Here is a 25706-nt window from a genome sequence, read left to right on the forward strand (position 1 = left end):
TAGGCTAATGTGATTAGCATGAGGTTGTAAGTAACAAGAAAATGTCCCAGGACATAGACATGTCTGATATGGGCAGGAAGATTAACAAGAATTTAAGCTAACTGCACTGTCCAATTTACCGTAGCTATTACAGTGAAAGAACACCATGCTGTTGTTTGAGGAGAGTGCACAGTTATGAACTTGAAAATGTATGAATACACCAATTAGGCACATTTGGGCAGTCGTGACGCAACATTTTTAACAAAAATGCAATGGCTCAATGGATCAGTCTAAAACTTTGCACATGCACTGCTGCCATCTAGTGGCCAAAATCGAAATTTCGCCTAGATTCCTAACCTCTCTAGGGTAGTGGGCAGTATTTGCACGGCCGGATAAAAAAACGTACCCAATTTAATCTGGTTATTACTACTGCCCAGAAACTAGAATATGCATATAATTATTGGCTTTGGATAGAAAACACCCTAAAGTTTCTAAAACTGTTTGAATGGTGTCTGTGAGTATAACAGAACTCATATGGCAGGCAAAAACCTGAGAAGATTCCTTACAGGAAGTGGCCTGTCTGACCATTTCTTGGGCTTCTACACTCTCTTTATTGAAAACTGAGGATCTCTGCTGTAACGTGACACTTCCTACGGCTCCCATAGGCTCTCAGAAGGCGGCAAAATGCTGAATGATGTCTTTGCAGGCCCTGGCTGAAAAACAGTAGCGCATTTGGATAATGGTCGATCAGAGAACAATGAGACTGAGGCGCGTGCACGAGGCGACACCATGTTTTTATTTTTTCGTCTTTGAACTAAAACAGGGTTTCCCGGTCGGAATATTATCGTTTTTTTACGAGAAAAATCGCATAAAAATTGATTTTAAACAGCGGTTGACATGCTTCGAAGTACGGTAATGGAATATTTAGAATTTTTTTGTCACTAAACGCGTCGGGCGCGTCACCCTTCGGATAGTGTCTTGAATGCACAAACAAAACAGAGGATATTTGAACATAACTGTGGATTATTTTGAACCAAACCAACATTTGTTATTGAAGTAGAAGTCCTGGGAGTGCATTCTGACGAAGAACACCAAAGGTAATCAAATTTTTCTAATAGTAAATCGGAGTTTGGTGAGGGCCAAACTTGGTGGGTGTCTAAATAGCTAGCCCGTGATGGCGAGCTATCTACTCAGAATATTGCAAAATGTGCTTTTGCCGAAAAGCTATTTTAAAATCGGACATAGCGATTGCATAAAGGAGTTCTGTATCTATAATTCTTAAAATAATTGTTATGTTTTTTGTGAACGTTTAGCGTGAGTAATTTTGTAAATTCACCGGAAGTTTGCGGTGGGTATGCTAGTTCTGAAAGTCACATGCTAATGTAAAAAGCTGGTTTTTGATATAAATATGAACTTGATTGACCAAAACATGCATGTATTGTATAACATAATGTCCTAGGATTGTCATCTGATGAAGATCATCAAAGGTTAGTGCTGCATTTAGCTGTGGTTTGGGTTTATGTGACATTATATGCTAGCTTGAAAAATGGGTGTCTGATTATATCTGGCTGGGTACTCTGATGTTTTGCTTTCGTTGTAAAGCCTTTTTGAAATCGGAGAGTGTGGTTAGATTAACGAGAGTCTTGTCTTTAAAATGGTGTAAAATAGTCATATGTTTGAGAAATTGAAGTAATTGCCTTTCTAAGGTATTTGAATAACGCGCCACGGGATTCCACTGGCTGTTGAGTAGGTGGGACGATTTCGTCCCACATACCCTAGAGAGGCTAAGTCATATGTTGGCCTTTTCTCTTGCATTTCAAAGATGAGGATTAAAACAATAAAACATTTTTATTCTTTTACCAGATCTAATGTGTTATTCTCCTACATTCCTTTCACATTTCCACAAACGTCAAAGCGTTTCCTTTCAAATGGTATCAAGAATATGCATAACCTTGCTTCAGGTCCTGAGCTACAGGCAGTTAGATTTGGTATGTCATTTTAGGTGAAAATTGAAGAATGGGTCCGATCCTTTTTAAGGTGCATTACTACAACCAACTGGGCTGGAGTGTGGACATCAGTTCATCTTTCAATCACCCACGTGGGTATATGCTTCTAAAAACCAATGACGAGATGGCACGTGGGTATATGCTCCTGAAACCCAACGAGGAGATGGATGAGGCGGGACTTACAGCGCATCAACCGACACAAATGGAACCAAGTTCTATTTTAGCGCTTGGCCAAGCAGACGCTCGCGAGCAGTGTGGGTTCAATGATTGAATAACATATACGTGAGCGGTGTGGTTAGAATGGCTTAGAAATCAAAACATACAGTGCCTTCGGAAAGTATTCAGACTCCTTAACCTTTTTCCACATTTTGTTACGTTACAGCCTTACTCTAAAATGGATTAAATGAGGGGGGAAAAATCCTCAGCAATCTACACACAATAACCCATAATGACAAAGAGAGAACTGTTTTTTTTTTTTAGAATTCTTTGCAAATTTTTCAATAAGAATAAAACAGACTTATGAGATTTGAAATTGAGCTCATCCTGTTTCCATTCATTATCCTTGATGTTTTTACAACTTGACTGGAGTCCACCTGTGGTAAATGCAATTGATTGGACATGATTTGGAAAGGCACGTGCCTGTCTATATAAGGTCCTACTTTTGACAGTGCATGTCAGAGTAAAAACCAAGCCATGAGGTCGAGGGAATTGTCCGTAGAGCTCCGAGACAGCATTGTGTCGAGGCACAGATCTGGGGAAGGGTACTAGAACATGTCTGCAGCATTGAAGGTCCCCAAGAACACAGTGGCCTCCATCATTCTTAAATGGAAGAAGTTTGGAGCCACCAAAACTCTTCCCGGAGCTGACCGCCCGGCCAAACGGAGCATTTGGAGGAGAAGGGCTTTGGTGAAGGAGGTAACCAAGAACCCGATGGTCTCTGACAGAGCTCTAGAGTTCCTCTGTGGAGATGGGAGAACCTTCCAGAAGGACAACCATCTCTGCAACACTCCACCAATCAGGCCTTTATGGTAGTGGCCAGACGGAAGCCACTCCTCAGTAAAAGGCACATGACAGCCCGCTTGGAGTTTGCCAAAAGGCACCTAAAGACTCTCAGACCATGAGAAACAAGATTCTCTGATCTGATGAAACCAACAATTTGGCCTGAATGACAAGCGTCACGTCTGGAGGAAACCTGGCACCATCCCTACAGTGAAGCATGGTGGTGGCAGAATCATGCTGTGGGGATGTTTTTCAGCAGCAGGGACTGGGAGACTAGTCAGGATAGATGAACAGAGCAAAGTACAGAGATCCTTGATGAAAATCTGCTCCAGAGCGCTCAGGACCTTAGACTGGGGCGAAGGTTCACCTTCCAACAGGACAACGACCCTAAGCGCACAGCCAAGACAACGCAGGAGTGGCATTGGGACATGTCTCTGAATGTCCTTGAGTGGCCCAGCCAGAGCCCGGACTTGAACCTGATCGAACATCTCTGGAAAGACCTGAATATTGCTGTGCAGCAACGCTCCCCATCCAACTTGACAGAGCTTGAGATGATCTGTAGAGAATAATGGGAGAAACTACCCAAATACAGGTGTGCCAAACTTGTAGCGTTATACCTAAGAATCGATGCTGTAATCGCTGCCAAAGGTGCTTCAACAAAGTTTTCTTATTAGCAAACATTTCTTAAACAGTTTTTTGCTTCGACATTATGGGGTATTGTGTGTAGATTGATGTAGAAACAAAACTATTTCATCTATTTTAGAATAAGGCTGTTGCGTAACAAAATGTGGAAAAAGTCAAGGGGTCTGAATACTTTCTGAAGGCACTGTATATGGGCTGCATGGTGCGACTATAGCAGGCCTGGATTATAGGCTACTGATGATTTGAGAAAGTCGCAGAAAAAGCTTGCGCTCTGTTCCTTGCCTCAGGCTGCACACACTTCTCTCATGTGATCATATTTTCATCGATCAGACTATTCACATTTTCTCGATTTAGAATGAACCATTATCGCAGGGGCAGAGGAAAAAGACATGTCATCCCCCGATGCGCTGGAGGCCGCTATCCCCCTGTTCGTTTGGGTAGGGTACACCGGTTATTTCACTCCTTGCCTCAACTTCTGTTTGAGGAGCATGCAGCCTCTCGCTGCACGACAGGTGATATTCCATACGGACGGTAGTGAGATATTCTGTTGCTAAAGGTATCCTAATGTGTCACCCTATTAATTATGAAAATATAAAAACATGTCAAATTACTAGGCTATTAAAAATCAATCCAAATTCACTATTGTAGGCTAACTCTATAAGCCGCCCTGCACAATCAATGAACCAACAGCATCGCCTAGGCCCATAGGATCTCTCCCAGACTTATTGATAAAAACTTTGGAGTGTAGCATAAGGTAACCAGTCCATCCAGTATTCATAATAATACATTCCACATTCAAAGGCGATTTACTAGAATTTGTTTAATTTTGGAATATAGGCTAGAACAATTAAAGACATCTTAAATAAATAAAATAATTACAGTTTTCTGCTGTGCGTAATTGTCTGTAATCTATGTATTGTATAACAAACGGCACAATCATTATTTTATTTCATTTTTTTTTTTTTCAGGCTTGATTTCAGTGGTTAGAAGGACAATAGATCCTTGAGTACCAGGCCATTAGTGAGTTAGACAACCAACGCATGTCCTGAATGCAAAGGAGGAGATGACTTTTTTGGGAATTTTACTGTGGTCATGACACATGACTACCGGTGTGGGGGTAATACGGTTATCTCAACAGCCCTACCCCAATGAGTCATAGTGACATTTTAATTTAACCCTAGTGCCCAATTTTGTCTCAGATTATACCCTGACCAGAATTTGGTGGTTTTAGCACCCACATTACGGTATAAACATCTGAACTATTGTCGCTGTATGGACTACTCAAAATCTTAATATGAAGCAGTTATCACACAGAAAAGCTTTGTCGGTTTGCTTTCCTTATTCGCCTAATCCCCTTGTTGTTTTGGTGGCTCTGTTTTGCACTGCTTTTTTTTGACAGATTTGGGGAAGCTGCATACGAAATGTTTTTTATTTTAAGAGAAAGTTCTGTTTAGCCCCAATTCAGATTCACACACCGAAGTAAACTTGTAATTTAGAAGGGTACTGTGAAATTCAAGAAGTATTTGACCGTAGAGAGATTATTTGTCCACTTTGCTGCTTTATTAAAGTAAAGATTCACCTATTTTGAATGTTATATTGTTTTTGTGAATCTCTGAGCGATGTTCAATCAATTCCCGGGGGCCTTTTCATGTTTTCATCTGTCTCTGCGCTATTGCCTTTCAAGCAAGCAGAAATTTGGCCGGGATGACATAGCATTATGTTAAAGCCGGTGTCACTACACTGGAAGTTAATAGGAATACAACTTTTATATCGCGAAAATGTCTATCATACATGTCAGCTTTAAATACTGGCTGATGTCATAATGCGCGAGGACGTCTTCTCTCGAGTGAGCCATTGATCATATTTTTGCGATATTCCTACTTTGAGAAATTTATCATTTAAGAGGTTACGCCACATTTCTCCTATTTGTCTGCCTCTTCAATCCAAAGGTGCATTCATAGAGATACACTGAACAAAAATATAAACGCAACATGTAAATAGCCATGTTTTATGAGCTGAAAAAAAATCCCTGAAATTTTCCATACCCACAAAAAGCTTATTTCTCTAAAATGTTGTGCACATTTGTTTACATCCCTGTTAGTGAGCATTTCTACTTTGCCAAGATAATCCATCCACGTGACATGTGGCATATCAAGAAGCTGATTAAACAGCATTATCATTACACAGGTGCACCTTGTGCTGGGGACAAAGAAAGGCCACTCTAAAATGTGCAGTTTTGTCACAAAACACAATGCCACAGATGTTTAAAGTGTTGAGGGAGCGTGCAATTGGCATGCTCACTGCAGGAATGTCCACCAGAGCTGTTGCCAGATAATTTAATGTTAATTTCTCTACCATAAGCCGCCTCAACGTCATTTTAGAGAATTTGGCAGTATGTCCAACAGAACTTACAACCACAGACCATGTGTAACCACGCCAGCCCAGGACCTCCAACCAGCTTCTTAACCTGCGGGATCGTCTGAGACCAGCCAGCTGGACAGCTGATGAAACTGTGTGTGTGCACAAGCAAAGAATTTCTGCACAATCTGGCAGAAACCGTTTTCAGGGAAGCTCATCTGCGTGCTCTTCGTCCTCACCAGGGTCTTGATCTGACTGCAGTTCGGGGTCGTAACCGACTTCAGTGTGCAAATGCTCACCTTTTGATAGCCACTGGCACACCATTTATTACAGAGAATCTGTATCCTCTGCCTATTGGCGACTTAGCTTATTCAAGCCTGTCTCAAAATACTACACTGCACCTTTAAGACCAAAATAATGCTCTTTACATGACTCGCTTTTCAAAGATGTTTAGAAATGTACTCGTTTTGTGCCCTTGTAGGAAGCAATCACTCCCCTATTGCTGACTACAAATGATCTATAATTGGGCTAAGAACTCACTAACGAGCAAAGGATATTAAACAAAGTGTGCACACGTGGCTACATGCAGTTCTCGCTTTGATCACGTGTTTGTCACGCTGGAGGTGTCACATGGACATGCTGGCGTCCCTAATCCTTCTTATTCTGATGGTCATGGACTAGTAGTCTTAATGATTCCAGTGAGTTTTTATACTTTATCACCCAAGTATAATAACTCAATTCATGTACATTGAGTTAATGCTCAAATGTCATCAATGTGGGCATATCCCTGACCAGTGGTTCCCAACCAGGGGTACTAGGACCCCTGGGGGTATGTGGTCTAGCCACAGGGGGTACTTGAGAAGACTCTTTAGACCTTTAGTCTTACTGATAAAATGCACAATAGTGGGTACTCCAGGCAGAGTCAAATTCAGTTGGCGGTACATTAAATGAAAACTGTTGGGAACCACTGTCCCAGAGTTCAGGGTCAATCTAGGTGATGGAAAAACCAGCCAGATTTTCCAGTGATGTAACCTGGTCTACCAAGCCTGAAAAACCGGTTCTGCAAAAGCTGGTCCCAGATAACTGTAAGATCCCCCAGACAACGCTCTGTTTTCTATTAGTGCCCTGCAGGAATACAGCATCGCCTGCGCACATCTCGCCCTATGAGATACCAGCATCCTTCACAACACTGCCCAGAAAGGTAGAAACAGGGTGAGGGAGAGAGAAACTGAAAGGGAGAAAGAGAGATTGACACTGTGAGAAACCAGGGTGGAGACAACTGGAGAAGCTTGGCAACGCAAAGACTGACCACCAAGGAGATCTCAAACAGGCTCTGCTCTCTGAACTTTAACCCCTTGGTGAATGAATGTTTGAGGTGTGTTTTTTGTTTTGCTGGAATAGGGAGATTAGTAGCTACTGAATTGGATGTTTTCATTCTACAGAAGGAAACTCTGAAACCTCCAGAAGATGGGTCACCCTGACATAGGTAAATGTACTTTATATAAAGGTTGCTTGTTCACATTTTGGACAAATGGCCTGCTGTAGTAGATGTTGTGAAAATATTGTAAATTTTATATTAGACTTATTCGAGTTAGATAATACAGTCTCCAAAAGGGTTGTGGTAAGACTGATGAAGGGATGAGTGGCAGGTATATTTATAGTTCCAGTAGATTGACTTGGAATGATTACTCAGATTAATGATGAGATCTGTTGGCGAGGTGCTTCTGTCTAGACAGCCTGAGACTTCAACCTGTCCTCATTGCCACAGGTAAAGACATATCTGTGCTAATCCTCATGCCTACAGATCTGGGTAATCCTGTTATGCCACTCTGACAGGGGTGGACTCTGTTCTTGATTGGCCTAGTGACCCAACACAGAGTTGCCACCGTCTATGGCGTTATGGGGGCTTCTCGCCATGTAGAGCTTACTTAAATAGTGCCCTATAAAATCCTGGATGTCGAGAATGCGGACGGAATCACGAAATCCAGACATTAAAACGGTATTCAACAATATTAGAAAATGTATAGAATTTAGTAGTAAATATATTCTAAAATTATTTTGACCAAGAATACCATAAGAAATGAACATATTGCATTTCCCTTCAACCTTCTGAAGCACAGTGTTAAATAACACTGAGAAATGTTTTTTTGTGATTTTATTAATTTTTTCTTATTTGTACGTTATAAGGTTGGTAGCAAAATGGAAAACATTGTGGAAATCTGTTGCAGATATTGTCTACTACAAAATCCACAATGAAATGCTCTCTATGGGATGGCTGGCTGGCTAGCTAGCTAAGTCGCTAGCTAGCAAACGTAGCTACACACAATAATATCAAAGACAATATCAGCATGTAACGTAGCTAGTTAGTGTACTTTATTTAGGTGATTTTACAGCTATCAATTTAGGACTACAATCTCACCATGTTCAATCTGCAGATCGTTGTGCCTCAGAGTAGAGTCAACATTCGCAATGGCAGATATACTTTTGAGAATTGAACCGTTGCGATGGATCATTGGGGATCATTCAATATTCCCTTTTGTTCAGTGAAATCATCCCATGTGAAGAGTCAACTCATTTAATTACATTTCAGTTTGTAACTAAATTGTTTTTTTTGTTTCTATTGGAAGGATTTTATCATTTGCAATTGTCTACTTATGATAAGGTAAAAGGTTTATGTTTCTGTCTCCATATATGGTAAATATATCCAATGCAAAAAAACATCTACATTTAAATGGTATTAATATTCATTTGCATATTCCCATTAATTCCCACGGAAAGTTTCCACCTCTGAATGTGCCCCAAAATGTGCAAACCTAATTGTGACATTACATACATTCAACGAAAATAGGCACCCTTCTCGACATAAACACTGACTGTGAGGAAGTATTGCGTGATGATTAGCTTAGCAACTGCGTGACGCAGCATGACAACGTGAACTTATGCTGGGTGGGACGTTATACGTTCCTTCATTCATTGGATTTCTAGCTCCTTTCTATATCTGGCATCGGCACCATGCAATGCACCCTGGACGTCCTTTTAAATTACACATTTTTGCAATCTGAAAGTTGTATTCCTATTAACTTCATCGCAGTGCTACGTCATACCTTCCGGGTTTCTACCTGCTTGAACGCCGATCACGTGAAAACATTAAATGCTTTTAAGAGCAAAAACCAGAATAAACAGGAACAATCTTAATCCTGGAAAAACTAAACAAAGAAAAAGTAATTTGGGGGAAAAACGGAATTAGACAATTTTAAATAGATTTTACATGGCCCTAATTACCTTGCACAGTAGATATCAATGAACATATTGGTAATGCATTTTCCTATATCATTTTCTTTTAAAAGTATCATATTGTTGTGAGCAGCAGTCATTTCAGCCTAGTGTAGAGTAGGTCATATCTGTATTCGTCACTGAACCCCCGTGATGTTCTGTATGTCAAATGGAATTTCAAAGTGATCGTCCAACATCAGTTTGTCAGGCATTTCTCTAGTTATAATCGAAATGACTGAATTTTGTACCGTATGAATCATTTAATTTAGGATATTCCATGAGGTTTCTCGTAATGTTTTTTCCCCTAAAGAGCCTGTACTAGTCTGAAGTAATTTATTCCTCTTAATGCAGACTGGTGACGACTGATTTGGATATGTTTTTCTGAACTTATTAGATCATTTTAACTCTGTCACATGACAGAACTAAAGAACCCTCAGGTTGATGGTGCCTTATGATGCTTAGTTATGATCTATAATGCTCAAACATACTAGTGGTTTTGCTTCGTAGTGTTAGAGCATCGTTTCCCAAACTCGGTCCTCTGGACCCAAATGGGGCCACGTTTTGGCTTTTGCCATAACACTACACAGCTGATTCAAATGATCAAAGCTTGATGATTAGTGGGTTATTTGAATCAGCTGTGTGGTGCTAGGACATGTATCAAAATGTGCACCTCTTTGGGTCCCGGGGACCAAGTCTGGGAAACTCTTGTGTTAGAGGAAGTGGCCTCTACTCCAACCCCCCCCCCTTCTCGTGAGAAATGAGTCATTCCCTTGCATGCAGGCTCTCTGTCCACCCACATCTCCACCGTGCTAAGGGAGTACTGCTCTTCTCTCTGACCCTCCCTCAATATCTCTGTATTTTTCTCTCTCTCTCTTTTTCTCTCTCCCTCAGATGTGATGACGGCTGGCTCCAGAGACCAGAGGAAGTGGCTTTTGCATCGGTGCTGCCCCCACAGACCCAGTGTTTGACATCTCAGACAAGCACCAGCCACTTTTCGCCTGACGCTAGCTCCCTAGCCCTGATTTTGGTCTTTGGGTCATCATGGAACACCAAGGCCTACTCTCTATCATCGTGGTCATTCTATGGGTTATGGCTGTGTGTGTGGCCAGGCTTACCCCCCGGGTCTCCTTTCCGATGGGTAAGTTGAAACACATTTTATGATCTTGTTAGCTCCTCGATTGTGAATATGAACTTTGAAATGGAGTGATACATTTCAATGCTTTTATTTAGTCTCACTGTCTTGAAATGAAGTGACAGTCGCTTAAAGCAAAGTACTTTGCAGCTGTGATACGCTCCAGTGACTGTCTAGTTATGGATTTGTGTTTTTTGACTTAAGAACAGATCAGAAAGACACTCTTAGTGTGAATGCTTGTCTGTCATGCCCTGCTTGGGCTGAAGACACCCACTCAGTCCACAGACATTTACACGTCCAATTTAACAGTGCTCCTGTACTTGTGTCGTGATATTAAAATGGTAAGGACTTGGAATGGCTGGGTAAGTATTGATCTCTGTTATGGTGTTCACTATTAGAGCTCTGGTATTAACTGCATCCCTGACATGACAAGATGGAGGTTCAACAGGACCAACGGAAGGTCAGAAGTGCAACAGCGCTAACAGGGTGGAAATGCGACCGTGACTGACGAGCGAGGCGAATCAGTTCTCTTGGTGAGGGAGTTTCAGCTTTAAGTCGTGTTAGTTCAGTCCAATTTGAAGAATTAATCACAATACAAATCTTTGTTGTCTGTGTATGGTGGTGCTGTGTTTATGTGCACATTGTAATGCTAGGTCCAAAGTTGTCCCACGTGAGCCTATTACAGGTCTGTTGCCATACATCATTTGTGGATATTCTGGAGAGGGGAATGAAAGTTGAGCTGAACCGATGCTCTGTTGTCTCTCGTACAAAGCACTGCTCCCTGCCATCTTAAGAAAAGCTCACGAGTTTTGTCCCAACTAACGATCTACTAATGGGACAAGCATTATGGTTAACGAGGCAGCCAGCAGATGACATCACAATGGTTGAACTGTTTTGTTGCATCGTCTTCAAAGCTTGTATTCATTACTATCGTTAAGGGGCTGGGTAAAAATATATTTTTTTGTAATATGGTTTTTAAACTGTTTCAGTTTTTGTTTGATCCAGTTTTGAGTATTGGAAGTTGTAACATAAAGTAAATAGCATCCACTGTTGGCCATTTGTTTGTATAACAATACTGTTCCTGCTTTAGTTTGTACTGAAAATGCCTCCATTTCTAATCAAATATCTCGTGATGCATGGTATCACACACAAATATTTACCTTTTATCTTTCCAGAGAATGGCTTGTGGTTAATTTAAAAGCTGTGTTGTCTGTTGTGATCGAGGCCCTAATGGATTTATACTTAACATCGGAAGTGTTGTGTGATGCTAAATATTGAGTTGCCGAGAACTACTCAGTAAAACAAGGAAATAGTCTGCAGTGTCATGAAGGGAATCGAATAGGCCCTTGGCTTGCAAATATTACGGGACAAGATGTGGACACTGGCACAAGTTGGAAAACAGTTTCAAGTCCATTAATGTTCATAGGGCCCTATTAAAAAATAAAACGTTTTTTTTTCCCAAATTCTTTTTTCTTCGTTATGTTTTTAAAGGTTTCTGTAAAACGTTTTTTTTTCGCTCTGAAAATCACGTGTTTTAAGGGAACATCCAATTTAGTTTTTTTTAATCCACAACAATGCTTGAACCAAAACAATGCTTGAACCTACTTTTGAGGTCTGGTAGAAATAGAAGAAATTTAGATTTTTGGGTGTAGTTACCCTTTTAATGCAAGTGCACACCAGAAAGAGGCCGTTGTTTGGTTAGCAATGTTTCTGTAGCACTCATGTGATTGCAGAGTTTGCAAAACAAATGGCCACTGGATTGATGCAAACAATCGTAACTACAAAGTAGCCTAACGTTTAATTGAGAAGGTTTTTGGGAAAGCCTTTGCATATCTGCTAGAAGGTTATCATTAGCATTATCGCTAGCAGCTAAACAGTGTAGACATACGCACGCGCACACAGGCATTCCTGTGCCGTTTCAGAAAGTTGAAGGAAAATACTAGTCACTGATGCATTTTGTTCATGTCTTATGATTTACAATGAATAAATCTTCTAATAGGCTCAACACATTTAGTTGATTTCCTACGACTCCGTGATTCCATTTGCGTTTATAGGGCCCTAAGTTAAAATTAAGAAGACCCGCTGTATAACACAAACGGAAGCCCAAATGGGGTCCGACTACAAGAAAAGGAAGCGAAGATGACCTGATTGAGGAGAAAAATGTACGTGAAAGCTGATACATTTGCTGATGTAGGTGAAGCCTTTTGTTTTGTTTACTTTGTAGCCTGGAATGAATAGCTCTGTTGTTTGGGCACAGTATCAGATACGGTTGCGTGTGTGTTTGTATGTGTTGCACAGGAATAGTACAAGTAGGGGTCACTCGTTACCCTTTTCACAGTATTGTGCCAGCCCAAACTGTTCTTTGCTGGCATGGAAGCATCTTCTCACGTTGTCCTTTTCAGCAAGGTTCCAGCGACAGGCCGTTGCAGTATAGCTCAGCTCAGTAGTGGGAAAAGGGTAAGCTTTTAGTTTTCGCTGGAAGCCTGAATTGAACTCCTGGAAAAATGCCCATTCTCATAGACAATTGCCAACACACCGTTCAAGGCCCATTTTCTCACACTCAATGATACAGCACAAATGCAAAGTTAGAGTTGACAACACTTCCTCCATCTAGGGACACAAGATCAGCATCTCCATCAATGCTGAATGTGTAGGGCCTGGGATTAGGGTCTGGGGTGCTGATCTTTGATCATTTCCTGAAAGGTGAATGTAGACAAAGCTGCTTCATGGTCTTTTCTCCTTTCAGATATCACTTAAGGAGGGTTGGCGGCAGGCAGGGGTTTAGGGAACTTAATAGAAACCTGTGACGTCCCCCTCCTCCAATGCAGCTCGTAAAGGTGACTAGCTCTGCTACCTGTGGCTGGGATGACCAAGAGAGCCTGGCAGGCTGATGCCTTAAGACCTGCCTGCTGCTTTAGTTTGGTTGTAGTTAGGGATGCACGATATATCTGTAAGCATATCGGATTCGGATGATATTAGCTAAAAATGCCAACATCGGCATTGGTCCGATGTCTAGTTTAACGCTGATGTGCAAAACCGATGTCAAAGCTGACATGCATACCTATATAACATAGGTAGATGACGTAATGACACCACGAAAAATACAGCTCTACACGTGCAACACAGCATTCCTAACCTAGCCCACAATGTCTGCTGTGTGGATCGAGCGGTCAACAAGTCGAGCAGGTATTTGAAAGAGTAAGAACATTTCAACTAGACAACTTAAAGGCGACATCCATTAATGCCAAGATAATGGAATTCATTGCACTTCGAGGACTGGTACACACTACCAAGTAGGCGCTATTTTTCAGATGCTGCCCTACCGGAGTTGCACAGTATTGTTGAAACTCACATCCAACACAACTGACATTTGGACCAGCAATGTCAGTCCCATGAGTATTACGAGTCTGACAACTAGGGTTGCACATTTTGGGGAATTAACGGGAATATATGGGAATTAACAGGAATATATGTGAATTAATGGAAATGTATGCAAATTAATGTTTTGCATTGGATATAGTTACCATATCATATAGAGACAAACATAAGCATTTTACCTTATCACAAGTAGACATAATTGCAAATGATTAAATTTTTCCAATATAATATTTTTTTTAAAATATAGTTACGAATTCAACTTTAAATGAGTTGACTCTTCACATGGGATGATTTCACTGAACAACAAAGGGAATATTGAATGATCCCCAATGATCCATTGCATCTCCCAAAAACGTTTTCAACATACGTCTGTAAAATGATAGTCTAGAAACTAAAGCTTTGGTTGTCTTTCTCTCAGGCTTCTATGTCTTCTCCCTTCTTGAACATCAGACTCTGAGGCCTCATCTTCACTGTCACTTTCCAACCTTGTTGAGGATGGCTCGTTGTCAGGCTCAAAAAGCCTCAAATTTGCCCGGATGGCCACAAATTTTTCAACCCTTGTATTAGTCAGCCTGTTGCGTGCTTTGTGTGTGTGGATGTGTGTGTGTGTGTGTGTGTGTGTGTGTTCCCAAACAAGGACCAGTTGCGCTCTGATGCGGCTAATATTGGTGGGATTTGGAGGATGATGGAAGCAACAGGGGAAAGAGCCTCAGATCCACAAAGTCCCTTCCACCAGGTGGCTGATAAGATGTTGGCACGACTGACATATTGCATCTCCATCCTAAAGCCCTTGCTTGGAAGTGTACTTCGCCAGACTGCCAAGAACCTTGCCCTCATACAGGTCAAGGTGGCGAGACAGTAGTGATGACACCATAGGCCTTGTTGATCTCTGCACCAGACAGGATGCTCTTGACAGCATACTTGGGGTCAACATGTACGCTGCGGCGTGTATGGGCTTCAGGCAGAAGTCTTCACGCTTTTTGATGTATTTCAGAACTGCAATTTCCTCTGCTTGGAGCAACAGTGAAGTGGGCAGGGCAGTATAGATTTCTTATCTTACATCTGCAAGCAGAGTCTGAACATCAGACAGGATGGCATTGTCTTCCTCAATCCGCGCAATGGCTACTGCTATAGGTTTCAGGAGGGAACTTTATGCACTTGGCCAGATGATTCTTCATCTTTGATGCATTCTTCACACATGATTTGGCACAGTATTCACTATATTTGCTGCAGTGAAATGTCTCCACACATCAAATAAAAAACATAATACAATTCCATGTACAGATAAATAGTTAAGCAGTTAGATTAAACAACTCCTTTTGTAAGATATGTTTTTAAATGAAAACGTGTATAGAAACAGGTGAATTAACACTCATTTAGCAGGCTCAAGCAAGCTAAAACCCACATGGTAGCAAAAACTAACTAGCAGAAATTGTTAACAGATTTAAACACACTTTGTTGTGGGCTGCTATTTACTAGTTTACAAAAAATCATGTCATATAAAATATATTCACCCCACCCAGTATTATGGGGCGGCACGTAGCCTAGTGGTTAGAGCGTTGGACCAGAAACCGAAAGGTCAGGTCAGGGATTCGATCCAGCAACAAGGTAAATATCTGTCATTCTGCCCCTGATCAAGGCAGTTAACCCACTGTTCACCGTCATTGTAAAAAAGCATTTGTTCTTAACTGATTTGCCAGGTTAAATAAAGGTTAAATACACACATATATATTTATTTTTTCGTAATTGTAATCAAATCTTACCAGAAAGCATGTAGTCCTTGGCTCAGACAGTGTAGTAGCGTGGGCTCAATAGCATCACATTACTGTGCAAGATCTTGAGAATCAGCGGTGCATGTGATGGAAGAATGTACTGTGCATGTGATGGAAGAATGCACTGTGCATGTGATGGAAGAATGCACTGTGCATGCAGATGGTTGCAATTCTATTGAATTGGGGATAGTTTAACCAAAATATGCCACAAGACCTAGAATTGCCTTGTGTATCCCACAAAAAAGGTTCACTGTTATAAGCTGACTGTTTTGATGAATTTAAGCTAAATTCTCAAAATTCCAGGGCTTGACTTCTCATGGAAAGTTTCCAACCCTTTGCAACTACTACTGACAGCACAGTGGGTCGACAAGGATTTTGTACTGAGGAAAACCGCATTGCATGCTCAAGAATTTGCTGGTTCTCATACCACTGCTGCCATTTCACTGGCATTTGAGAGCATGTTTGAAACTTGGAAACATGAACACTCCAAGTCCCATTCGAAAAACTAACTTGAGAAATAAGCTCAACTGCATCTGCAGCAGACGTGATTCCCCCTTTCATGGCATTGAAACACTTGCTCAACAAAAATGCCAACACAGGCCGTGGGGTTAACTTGAAAAGTACTCTACTAGAGGCTGTGAACAAGCGATTCGGTAGCATTCTCTCTGAGCCTCTTTACTGTGTCGACAACATGCTCGACGCTAGGTACAAGGACCGCTACTTCGATGCAGACAAGAAACAGGGTTTACGTGACATGTTAGACACAGCTGGACAAGATGGAAAAGGACACTGCGCACTGATGAAGAGAGGCCACGGGTAGACAGAGCTGAAACTTCACTGCTTGACATGTATGATGAAATCCTGGTTGAGACTGAACAACGCAACAGCACAGCAAGTAAGTGATGGGGACATACTTAAATACTTACAAAATAACTTTTTGGTCAGTTAGTGTGTGTGTGTGTTCAAATATTTAACTGTACTAGAATGCTTTAAAGGCCGCAAAAAAATGTGGCATCAGGTATTTTTGGAAAGGGAAATATCGGATATCGATATCAGCCAACAATGTTGTATCACTAGTTGTAGTCCTATCATTTTCTCACAATAACATTGCGTTATTGGAGTTTGTGTACAGGAATCGCCTAACTTACAAAGCGGTTTGTCTTACAGTATGTTAGACCTGTGGTCAAGTCAGTATAATAAGTATTTTATGCTTTTCTCCCAGTTTTCCAGGCATAGCCTATTAACCCCAATATCTGGTCTAACTCTGCTGTAGTTACATTGAGATAAAAAAAAAAAAGATACCCTTTTACAAATGCAAGAGAATTGCCTCATTTTAAGAATATGGTGTAGAAATGTTTACCTCAGGTGTTCAGGGCAGGTGCAGAAACTAATTTGTGAAGAATGTGCTTTCTGCTCACTCTCTGTTAGCTAAATGAGTACAGACAAATTGTTGATAGTGTGAGAACCAGGAGACATGGTTGAGATAGACAACCACGTTTACAAGCTAAACTCCTTGCGACCCTACTCTGTGCTGTTTAGAATTCCACAGAATAGTGTTTGAGTTGGCCATCGGCGAAGACCTGACTATCACTTTACAGAACTCACTCATTTTTTGTTGTGTTGACATGAGGATTTTTGGAGTTCCTCGTCTCGTTGGTCTTGAGGAAATGCCCTCGGGTAGTACATTTCTGCTGTTTGCAAACTCGCTCATCTCCATTTCCATCAGGCTTTACTTAACCACTCGGCCTCAGACAGTGGGGCCTCAGACAGTGGGGCCTCAGTCGGCTGGAGCCAGCCACTAATGTAGTAGCCGTCACGCCACATGTGGAACACGAGTTGTGTACACATGCGTGCGCACACACCCACACACATTTTATAGATACACAAGTTTTAGTGAATGATGTTTTATTGGAGTGTGACACAAGGAATCACACAAGTGTTGATATCATTACAAATCGATTACGGTAGTTATTTAGATTGAAAAGGGCATCAAATTGCCAAGAGAAAGGGAGAAACATGAGTCCTGTGTCCACAATTGTGTTCAGTGTGTGAGAGTGAAAATAATCTCTTAGGAATAGTTTCCACTGAGGTCTCTTAATTTCCTCACTGAGACGAGTCTTGAACCCCTGTGTGTGTCTGTATGTGTGTCCAGATAGCTGAGGGATGATGACGCGCATTGACAGGTACGGGACGGGATCCCTCCTAATCCCCAGGATGACAGGTCTTATCTGCCGTGTTGCGCAACCCCCACTTCACTGTCTTTCTAAATGGGTGACTGCTCACACAGTAGCCCAGCCGTTGCTCATTCATGAGTAACCAACCCATGATACATGACCCATAGATCAACACCGTAGTCAGGAAATGCAGTATTCACTCCCTCTGTCAAATGTCTCGCATGGCTAATTCTGCAATGTGAAGTGTTACGTTTGTATTCACAGGTAAGGAGCTCACAGATGTTTTGGACTTCTACATACGAAACTTTGTTATTTTACTATTTCAAGTGAAGTCAATGTGACTCTTTAAATGTAAACTCATCTCTTTAGCTGGTATCCTGCCCCATCTTCCGCTCCAGCTGTGTTGCGTTAAAATACTTGTCTGAAGGCACGTGAAACAGCAAAATCAACAGTTTGTCTGGGCAAGGCCTCCTCCACACGGCCTTACTCAGGACCCCTGTGAATCCCTTGCCAAGGTTGTTGGGGTTGCGGACTACATTTCACTTGAACGGTTGCCAAGGACTGTTTGCTTTACTCCTCGGGCCTCATGAGACTTGATCTGTGTGAAGCCATGATCTGCAGAGAGTTTACGTCTCAGCGCGTGCCTGCAAGGGTGTGGAGTCTGTGATGATTCATCTGGCCATGCATGGGTGTGTGTGAGAGATTGCAAGAGTGTGGCGTGTTTGTAGGGGTCATTAGCCAACGGACATCATTCATACCCACCCCAGTCAGACTGAGAAAGACCTGTGTGTGTATTTTTGTGAACTTTCGTTCTGAGTGTAGAGGAACTTTGAGGTTGTGGGAGAATCTTCCAGTGTGCTTTTTGCACACCCCAGGGAGAGGGAGATGTGCCCAGTAATCAGTGTGAGAGAGAAATGCCCTGTGAGAGAAAATGTCCAGGGGGAGAGGGAAAAAGTGAGAGGAGACAAAGAGAGCAACTGTGGGTGAGAGAGAAACAACATATGAGAAAGACCGGGCCACTGAAGCTGTTGGCTTAAAGGAATAATCCACTCAAACTTTCTTTTGGTATTTGTGAAAAAGAGAACAGCACGAGAGTAAAACCTAATGTAGCGTGCTTCCATAATACAGTACCTCTTGGCCCAGCCTGAGCCTACAGCTGCTGGGTGGAGTTAGGGTGGGGTAGGGTGAGGATCTGTCCTTGCTTGAGGATGAGGGGGTGGGGAAGGATCTATGGCAGTGTTGGTTCTTTAAACAGGGTTTACGTCTGTAACCTCCGGTTGCCACTAGATGAGGTTGTAATAAACAGAGCATTTTTTTCTTCTAACAAATTCGCCTCTATCTTTTGGAAGGTTTAAGCTACAAAATATTATGACCCTTCACTGAACGATGTGTGTTCACTGAACATGTATGTGTCTTCTGTTTCCCTACAATATCTGACCAAATTATGAAAGACAAGAATTGTACTTTTAAATTCTGTAAAGTCAGTGTGGAAGAGGTGACAAAATGATTCATCTATCAACAATGACAAGTAACTGGGGTCTGACAATCTGGATGGAAAGTTACTGAGGATAATAGCGGACGATATTACCACTCCTATTTGCCATATCGTCTATTTAAGCCTACTAGAAAGTGTGTGCCCTCAGGCCTGGAGGGAAGCTAAAGCCATTCCGCTACCCAAGAATAGTAAAGCCCCCTTTACTGGCTTAAATAGCCGACCAATCAGCCTGTTACCAGCCCTTAGTAAACTTCTGGATTTTTTATTTGACCAGATACAATGCTATTTCACAGTAACAAATTGACAACAGCCTTTCAGCACGCTTATAGGGAAGGACACTCGACAAGCACGGCACGTACACAAATGACTGATGATTGGCTGAGAGAAATTGATGTTAAAATGATTGTGGGGGCTGTCTTGTTAGACTTCAGTGCAGCTTTTGACATGATCGATCAGTCAGCTGCTGGAAAAACTTGTGTTATGGCTTTACACCCCCTGTGTGGCTCAGTTGGTAGAGCATGGTGTTTGCAACGCCAGGGTTGTGGGTTCGATTCCCACGGGGGACCAGTACGGAAAAAATGTATGAAATGTATGCACTCACTACTGTAAGTCGCTCTGGATAAGAGCGTCTGCTAAATGACTAAAATGTAAAATGTAAAAAAAAATGCTATAATGGGGATAAAAAGTTACCTGTCTAACAGAACACAGAGGGTGTTCTTTAATGGAAGCCTCAAACATAATCCAGGTAGAAGCAGGAATTCCCCAGGGTAGCTTTTTAGGTCCCTTGCTTTTTTTTCAATCTTTACCAATGACATGCCACTGGCTTTGAGTAAGGCCAGTGTGTCTATGTATGCAGATGACTCAACACTAAATGTCAGCTACTACAGCAACTGAAATGACTGAAACACTTAACAAAGAGCTGCAGTTAGTTTCAGAATGGGTAGCAATGAATAAGTTAGTCCTAAATATTTCCAAAACTAAAAGCATTGTATTTGGGACAAATCATTTACTAAACCTCAACTACATTTCGTAATGAATAATGTTGAAAATGAGCAAGTTGAGGTGACTAAACTCCTTAGAGTAACCCTGGATTTTAAACTCTATTGGTCAAAACATTGATACAACAATAGCTAAGATGGGGAGAGGTCTGTCCATAATAAAGCGCTGCTCTGCCTTAACACTATAAGCAAGGCATGTCCGACAGGCCCTGGTTTTGTTGCACCTCGACTAATGTTCAGTTGTGTGGTCAGGTGCCACAGAGGGACTTGGGAAAATTGCAGTTGGCTCAGAACAGGGCAGCACGGCTGGCCCTTGGATGCACACAGAGAGCTAACATTAATAACATGCATGTCACTCTCATGGCTCAAAGTGGAAGAGAGATTGACTTCCTCATTACTTGTTTTTGTAAGAGGTGTTGACAAGCTGAAGTCACTGAGCTGTCTGTTTTTAAAATACTAGCACACAGCTCGGACACCCATGCATACCCCACATGACATGCCACCAGAGGTCTCTTCACAGTCCTCAAGTCCAGAACAGTCTATGGGTGGCGCACAGTACTACATAGAGCCATGACTACATGGAACTCGATTCCACATCAGGTAACTGATGCAAGCAGTAGAGTCAGATTTAAAAAGCAGGTAAAAATACACCTTATGGAACAGCGGCACTGTGAAGTAACACAAACATAGGCACAGACGCATGCATACATACACACGATAACATATGCACTATACACACACACTTACACATGGATTTTGAGTTGTAGATATGTGGTAGTGGAGTAGGGGCCTGAGGGCACACACGTAGTGTGTTATGAATTCTGTAATGTTTTTGAAATTGTATAACTGCCTTAATTTTGCCAGACCCCAGGAAGAGTAGCTTCTGCTGTAGTGTAGCTACATGCTGTAGAAAATCATACACCATTATGATGATCTTCTGAACTTCCCAATACCTTTCTGATGCATTTCAGTCACTTCAAACCATATTTCCTTCAGATTGAAATACTATCAAAAGTACTGTCAGACTGATTTGTAATAGACTGTTTGTAATAGCCCCAATTAAAGAAGTAAACATTGGCCGTTGATTACATAACTTTTTTTTTTACATGGTGGGGTCGCAAAACAATTTTGATATGAAAATGGGGTCCTGGCCAAAAACGTTTGGGAACCCCTGTCTATGGCTTTGCCTGGGAGGCTGAGAAGAGACTGTTGGTTGTGACTAAACACATCTAACATGATTGGTGCTGATCAAATGTTCACTGTCAAACCTCGTGTCTGACCATCGTGTGTGTTTGTGTACACAGCACTGAGATCTGGAACACAAATAGCTTGGCCTGAGTCCAGTTCTTCCTGGATTAACCAGAACTGAGCACCCGAGAGAGAGACAACCCATATCACACCCTGAGGTGAGGGGGTGGTGCCTTTCAGACAGGTATTTTAACGCAACACAAACTTTCATGTCCAGGAGTTGTAAAAATGAATGTGTTAGTCCACTGTTGACACAGTCACAAAATAGCAATCAAGTTTTCAAGATAATTACTGTCAAAAAGCTATTTGTAACTTGCCACATCATTATAGTCCGGTTTTTGAAAGTCCTATATCTTGAAAACTTGATTGCTGAGATGCACAACATTTTGGGACTGTATCAACAGTGGACTAATGGAGAAAAAAAAAATACCAAAAGAAAGTGAGTGGAATTTCTATTACTGTCTTCTCTCTCCCCTGGAAATGTCCTCTCACAGGGCATATCTCTCACTCCTTAATTAATGAATGTGTATTGCCATCCTCCCATTTCCTGGCGCAACCACTTCCGTGAGTGAGAGTCCCAGTGGAGGAGCACATACCTGTTGAAGCATAGACCACACTCATCATTACTGGGCACATCTCTCTCTCCCTGGGGTGGGAAAACAGCACACTGGAAGTTTTTCCCACAACCTCAAAGGTCCTTTACGCTCAGATGGGCTGGGTATGAATGATGGCCGTTGGCTGATTTTCCCCCACAAACACGCCACACTCTTGCACTCTCTCACTCACACCCATGCATGGCCAGATGAATCATACAGACTCCACACCCTTGCAGACCTAAAAAATCTCTGCAGAGCATGACTTCACACAGATCAAGTCTCATGAGGCCCGAGGAGTAAAGCAAACAGTCCTTGGCAACCGTTCAAGTGAAATGTAGTCCGCAACCCCAACAAGCTTGGCAAGGGATTCACAGGGGTCCTGAGTAAGGCCGTGTGGAGGAGGCTTTGCCCAGACAAACAAGCAACAGTTGATTTTTGCTGTTTCACGTTCTCCACTAACTCCTAAGCTGAAGCGGTTTTCTCATGACCTCCACAACAAAGGAGGACTGTGTGCCCAGGGCCTGGAAAGAGCCACTTCATAGGTGGGGTGGGCATGGAGGACAAACAATTACCTTGATCGCCGAGGTGGTGTTTTTTTGCGAGACGTCTCCCGCTAACAGAGCTTGGAGAAGGACGGAGTGGTGAAAGGTGACCTTGCACACAATGAAACCAGTGTTAAACTAGAGGGGTGGCAAATGCTCCTGAGGCCACCTTGCCCAAGGCCTAATGGCAAGTGTTGACTGCCTTAGCTACATTAACACCAACATTTTCAACTGGAATCACATATTTTTCATGTAGGGCTGTAGTCTGTTCAAAACATATATTGGCTGAATACATGACTAATTTGAGGACGTTACTGCATAAAATATTCAGATTGCATAACCTTTGTGAACCCAGAGGTAGAATTTGCTTTCATTGCAAGGAAATTAAGACTTGAAGAGAATACTTCTCAAAAGCATCATTTTTAACATCTTTATGATTCAGTCGTGTGATCGTTGCATTGATTCTAGGGTGCTAAGTATCGTGGTGGATGTAAATGGTTCCTAAACTCTCTGCTACAATGACACAAACCAGTCAAATCACCACGTTATTTTCACTGCAGCTCATACAGAGTAAACCCATATTCCACCAAACTTTGTACTGTTTCAAAAACTACTCTTCAGAGTTCAAGAGCAACTGGTCTTGTCCACCAGCCGTGTGTCTGACAGCTGTGAACCCAGGAAAGCCGAACGAATGCATTCACAAGTCTTCAAAAATAACAATTTCTGTGAAAAGTGTGAAATAGGCCTGATCAATGTAATCAGTTTGGCTGTTGACTGGTTTTGAGGAATTGCCTAAAGCTGTTTGTTGGGTTCACTCACAGCACTTATTGTTCAAGTCTCATTAATGTTGTCAATGTTTTGTCGTTTTGTAACTTCTGATGCCCCAGGCTTACGCGGTCTCTCTTCACAGGAGGTATTGTAACAGATTATAACAGTATTCTGGATGGCAGTGCCTCTGTTCAGTAAGCAGAAGTGTTAGAACAATTTAGGCATCCACACGTATAGATCCCTATACACGCATGCAATTGTGCTGTGTTTAAATCAAGGTCTGTGTTTAAATTTAAAGGGTGTGTGTGTGTGTGTGTGTTTTAAACACCTGTTTTATGTGTGGCCATGTTTGAGTAAGGACTGTGTATGTTTCTGTGCATGCATTCAATAGCTAGCCGTAAGGTTGAGCCGCGGTACATGGATGTTTCCGCTGTTGTGTTAGCATATCACTCCAAATCTCTTTATCTTATCTCTTATAAAACCGAGATCTCATCTCCTCACCAGCAATACTTCCCTAAGCAGGAAGTGGCTTTGTGCGTTGTTCGTCAGCTCAATGTCACACATACACAGGCACCTTTCGCAATCACTGAACACAAAGCTGTCATTGTGAAGCTCTGTCGATTTCAAAAATAAATTATATATATATATACAGTTGAAGTCGGAAGTTTACATACACTTAGGTTGGAGTCATTAAAACTCGTTTTTCAACCACTGCATACAATTTCTTGTTAACAAACTATAGTTTTGGCAAGTCGGTTAGGACATCTACTTTGTGCATGACAAGTCTTGTTTACAGACAGATTATTTCACTTATAATTCACTGTATCACAATTCCAGTGGGTCAGAAGTTTACAGACACTAAGTTGCCTGTGCCTTTTAAACAGCTTGGACAATTCCAGAAAATTATTTCATGGCTTTAGAAGCTTCTGATAGGCTAATTGACATAATTTGAGTCAATTGGAGGTGTACCTGCGGCTGTATTTCAAGGCCTACCTTCATACTCAGTGCCTCTTTACTTCACATCATGGGAAAATCAAAATAAATCAGCCAAGACCTCGGCAAGGAAGAATCCACTGTTCCAAAACCGCCATTAAAAAAGCCAGACTACAGTTTGCAACTGCACATGGGGACAAAGATTGTACTTTTTGGAGAAATGTCCTCTGGTCTGATAAAACAAAAATAGAACTGTTTGGCCATAATGACTATCGTTATGTTTGGAGGAAAAAGGGGAGGCTTGCAAGCCGAAGAACACCATCCCAACCGTGAAGCACGGGGGTGGCAGCATCATGTTGTGGTGGTGCTTTGCTGCAGGAGGGACTGGTGCACTTCACAAAATAGATGGCATCATGATGATGGAAAAGTATGTGGATATATTGAAGGAACATCTCAAGACATCAATCAGGAAGTTAAAGCTTGGTCGCAAATGGGTCTTCCAAATGGACAATGACCCCAAGCATACTTCCAAAGTTGTGTCAAAATGGCTTGAGGACAACAAAGTCCAAGGTATTGGAGTGGCCATCACAAAGCCCTGACCTCAATCCTATAGAACATTTGTGGGCAGATCTGAAAAGGCGTGTGCGAGCAAGGAGGCCTACAAACCTGACTCAGTTACACCAGCTCTGTCAGGAGGAATGGGCCACAATTCACCCAACTTATTGTGGGCAGCTTGTGGAAGGCTACCTGAAACGTTTGACCCAAAAACAATTTAAAGGCAATGCTACCGAATACCAATTGAGTGTATGTAAACTTATGACCCACTGGGAATGTGATGAAATAAATGATCTGAAATCATTCTCTCTACTATTATTCAGACATTTCAGATTATTAAAATAAAGTGATGATCCTAACTGACCTAAGACAGGGAATTTTTACTAGGATTAAATGTCAGGAATTGTGAAAAACTGAGATTAAATGTATTTGGATAAGGTGTCTGTAAACTTCCGACTTCAACTGTTTATATTTTATTAGTCCGTTGTTGATATAGTCCCAAAATGTTTTGCATGTCAGCATCAAGTTTTCAAGATGTACAGTGCCTTCGGAAAGTATTCATATTTATTTATTTTGTCTCATCAATCTACACACACAACCTCGTAATGACAAAGCTAAACAGATTGTTTTGAAATATTTGCTAATTTATAAAAAAAAAAATATATATATATATATATATCACATTTATGCAAGTATTCAGACCCTTTACTCAGTACTTTGTTGAAGCACCTTTGGCAGTGATTACAGCATCAAGTATTTTTGGGTATGACGCTATAAGCGTGACACACCTGTATTTGGGGAGTTTGTCCCATTATTTTCTGCAGATCCTCTCAAGCTCTGTCAGGTTGGATGAGGAGC

General features: G+C 41.7%; 1 protein-coding gene across 14 annotated transcripts in view; it reads left to right on the forward strand.

The window, feature by feature from the left end:
* LOC106569872 (semaphorin-4A) overlaps positions 1 to 25706 on the forward strand; it is a 51679-nt gene that overhangs the window by 7932 nt on the left and 18041 nt on the right. For 6 of the 14 annotated variants that reach the window (XM_045694721.1, XM_014141576.2, XM_014141570.2 and 3 more), the window contains one exon: positions 10149 to 10395. In XM_045694721.1, coding sequence (XP_045550677.1) covers positions 10299 to 10395 — 97 coding nt within the window. In that variant the 5' untranslated portion in view covers positions 10149 to 10298. Of the gene's footprint in view, positions 1 to 7426; positions 7471 to 8714; positions 10008 to 10148; positions 10396 to 10787; positions 10923 to 21510; positions 21639 to 25706 lie in introns of those variants that run through there. The other 8 variants (XM_014141574.2, XM_014141572.2, XM_014141573.2 and 5 more) reach the window with 4 other exon arrangements.

Source organism: Salmo salar, chromosome ssa14 (genome assembly GCF_905237065.1).
Source record: "Salmo salar chromosome ssa14, Ssal_v3.1, whole genome shotgun sequence".
Taxonomy (NCBI): Eukaryota; Metazoa; Chordata; class Actinopteri; order Salmoniformes; family Salmonidae; genus Salmo; species Salmo salar.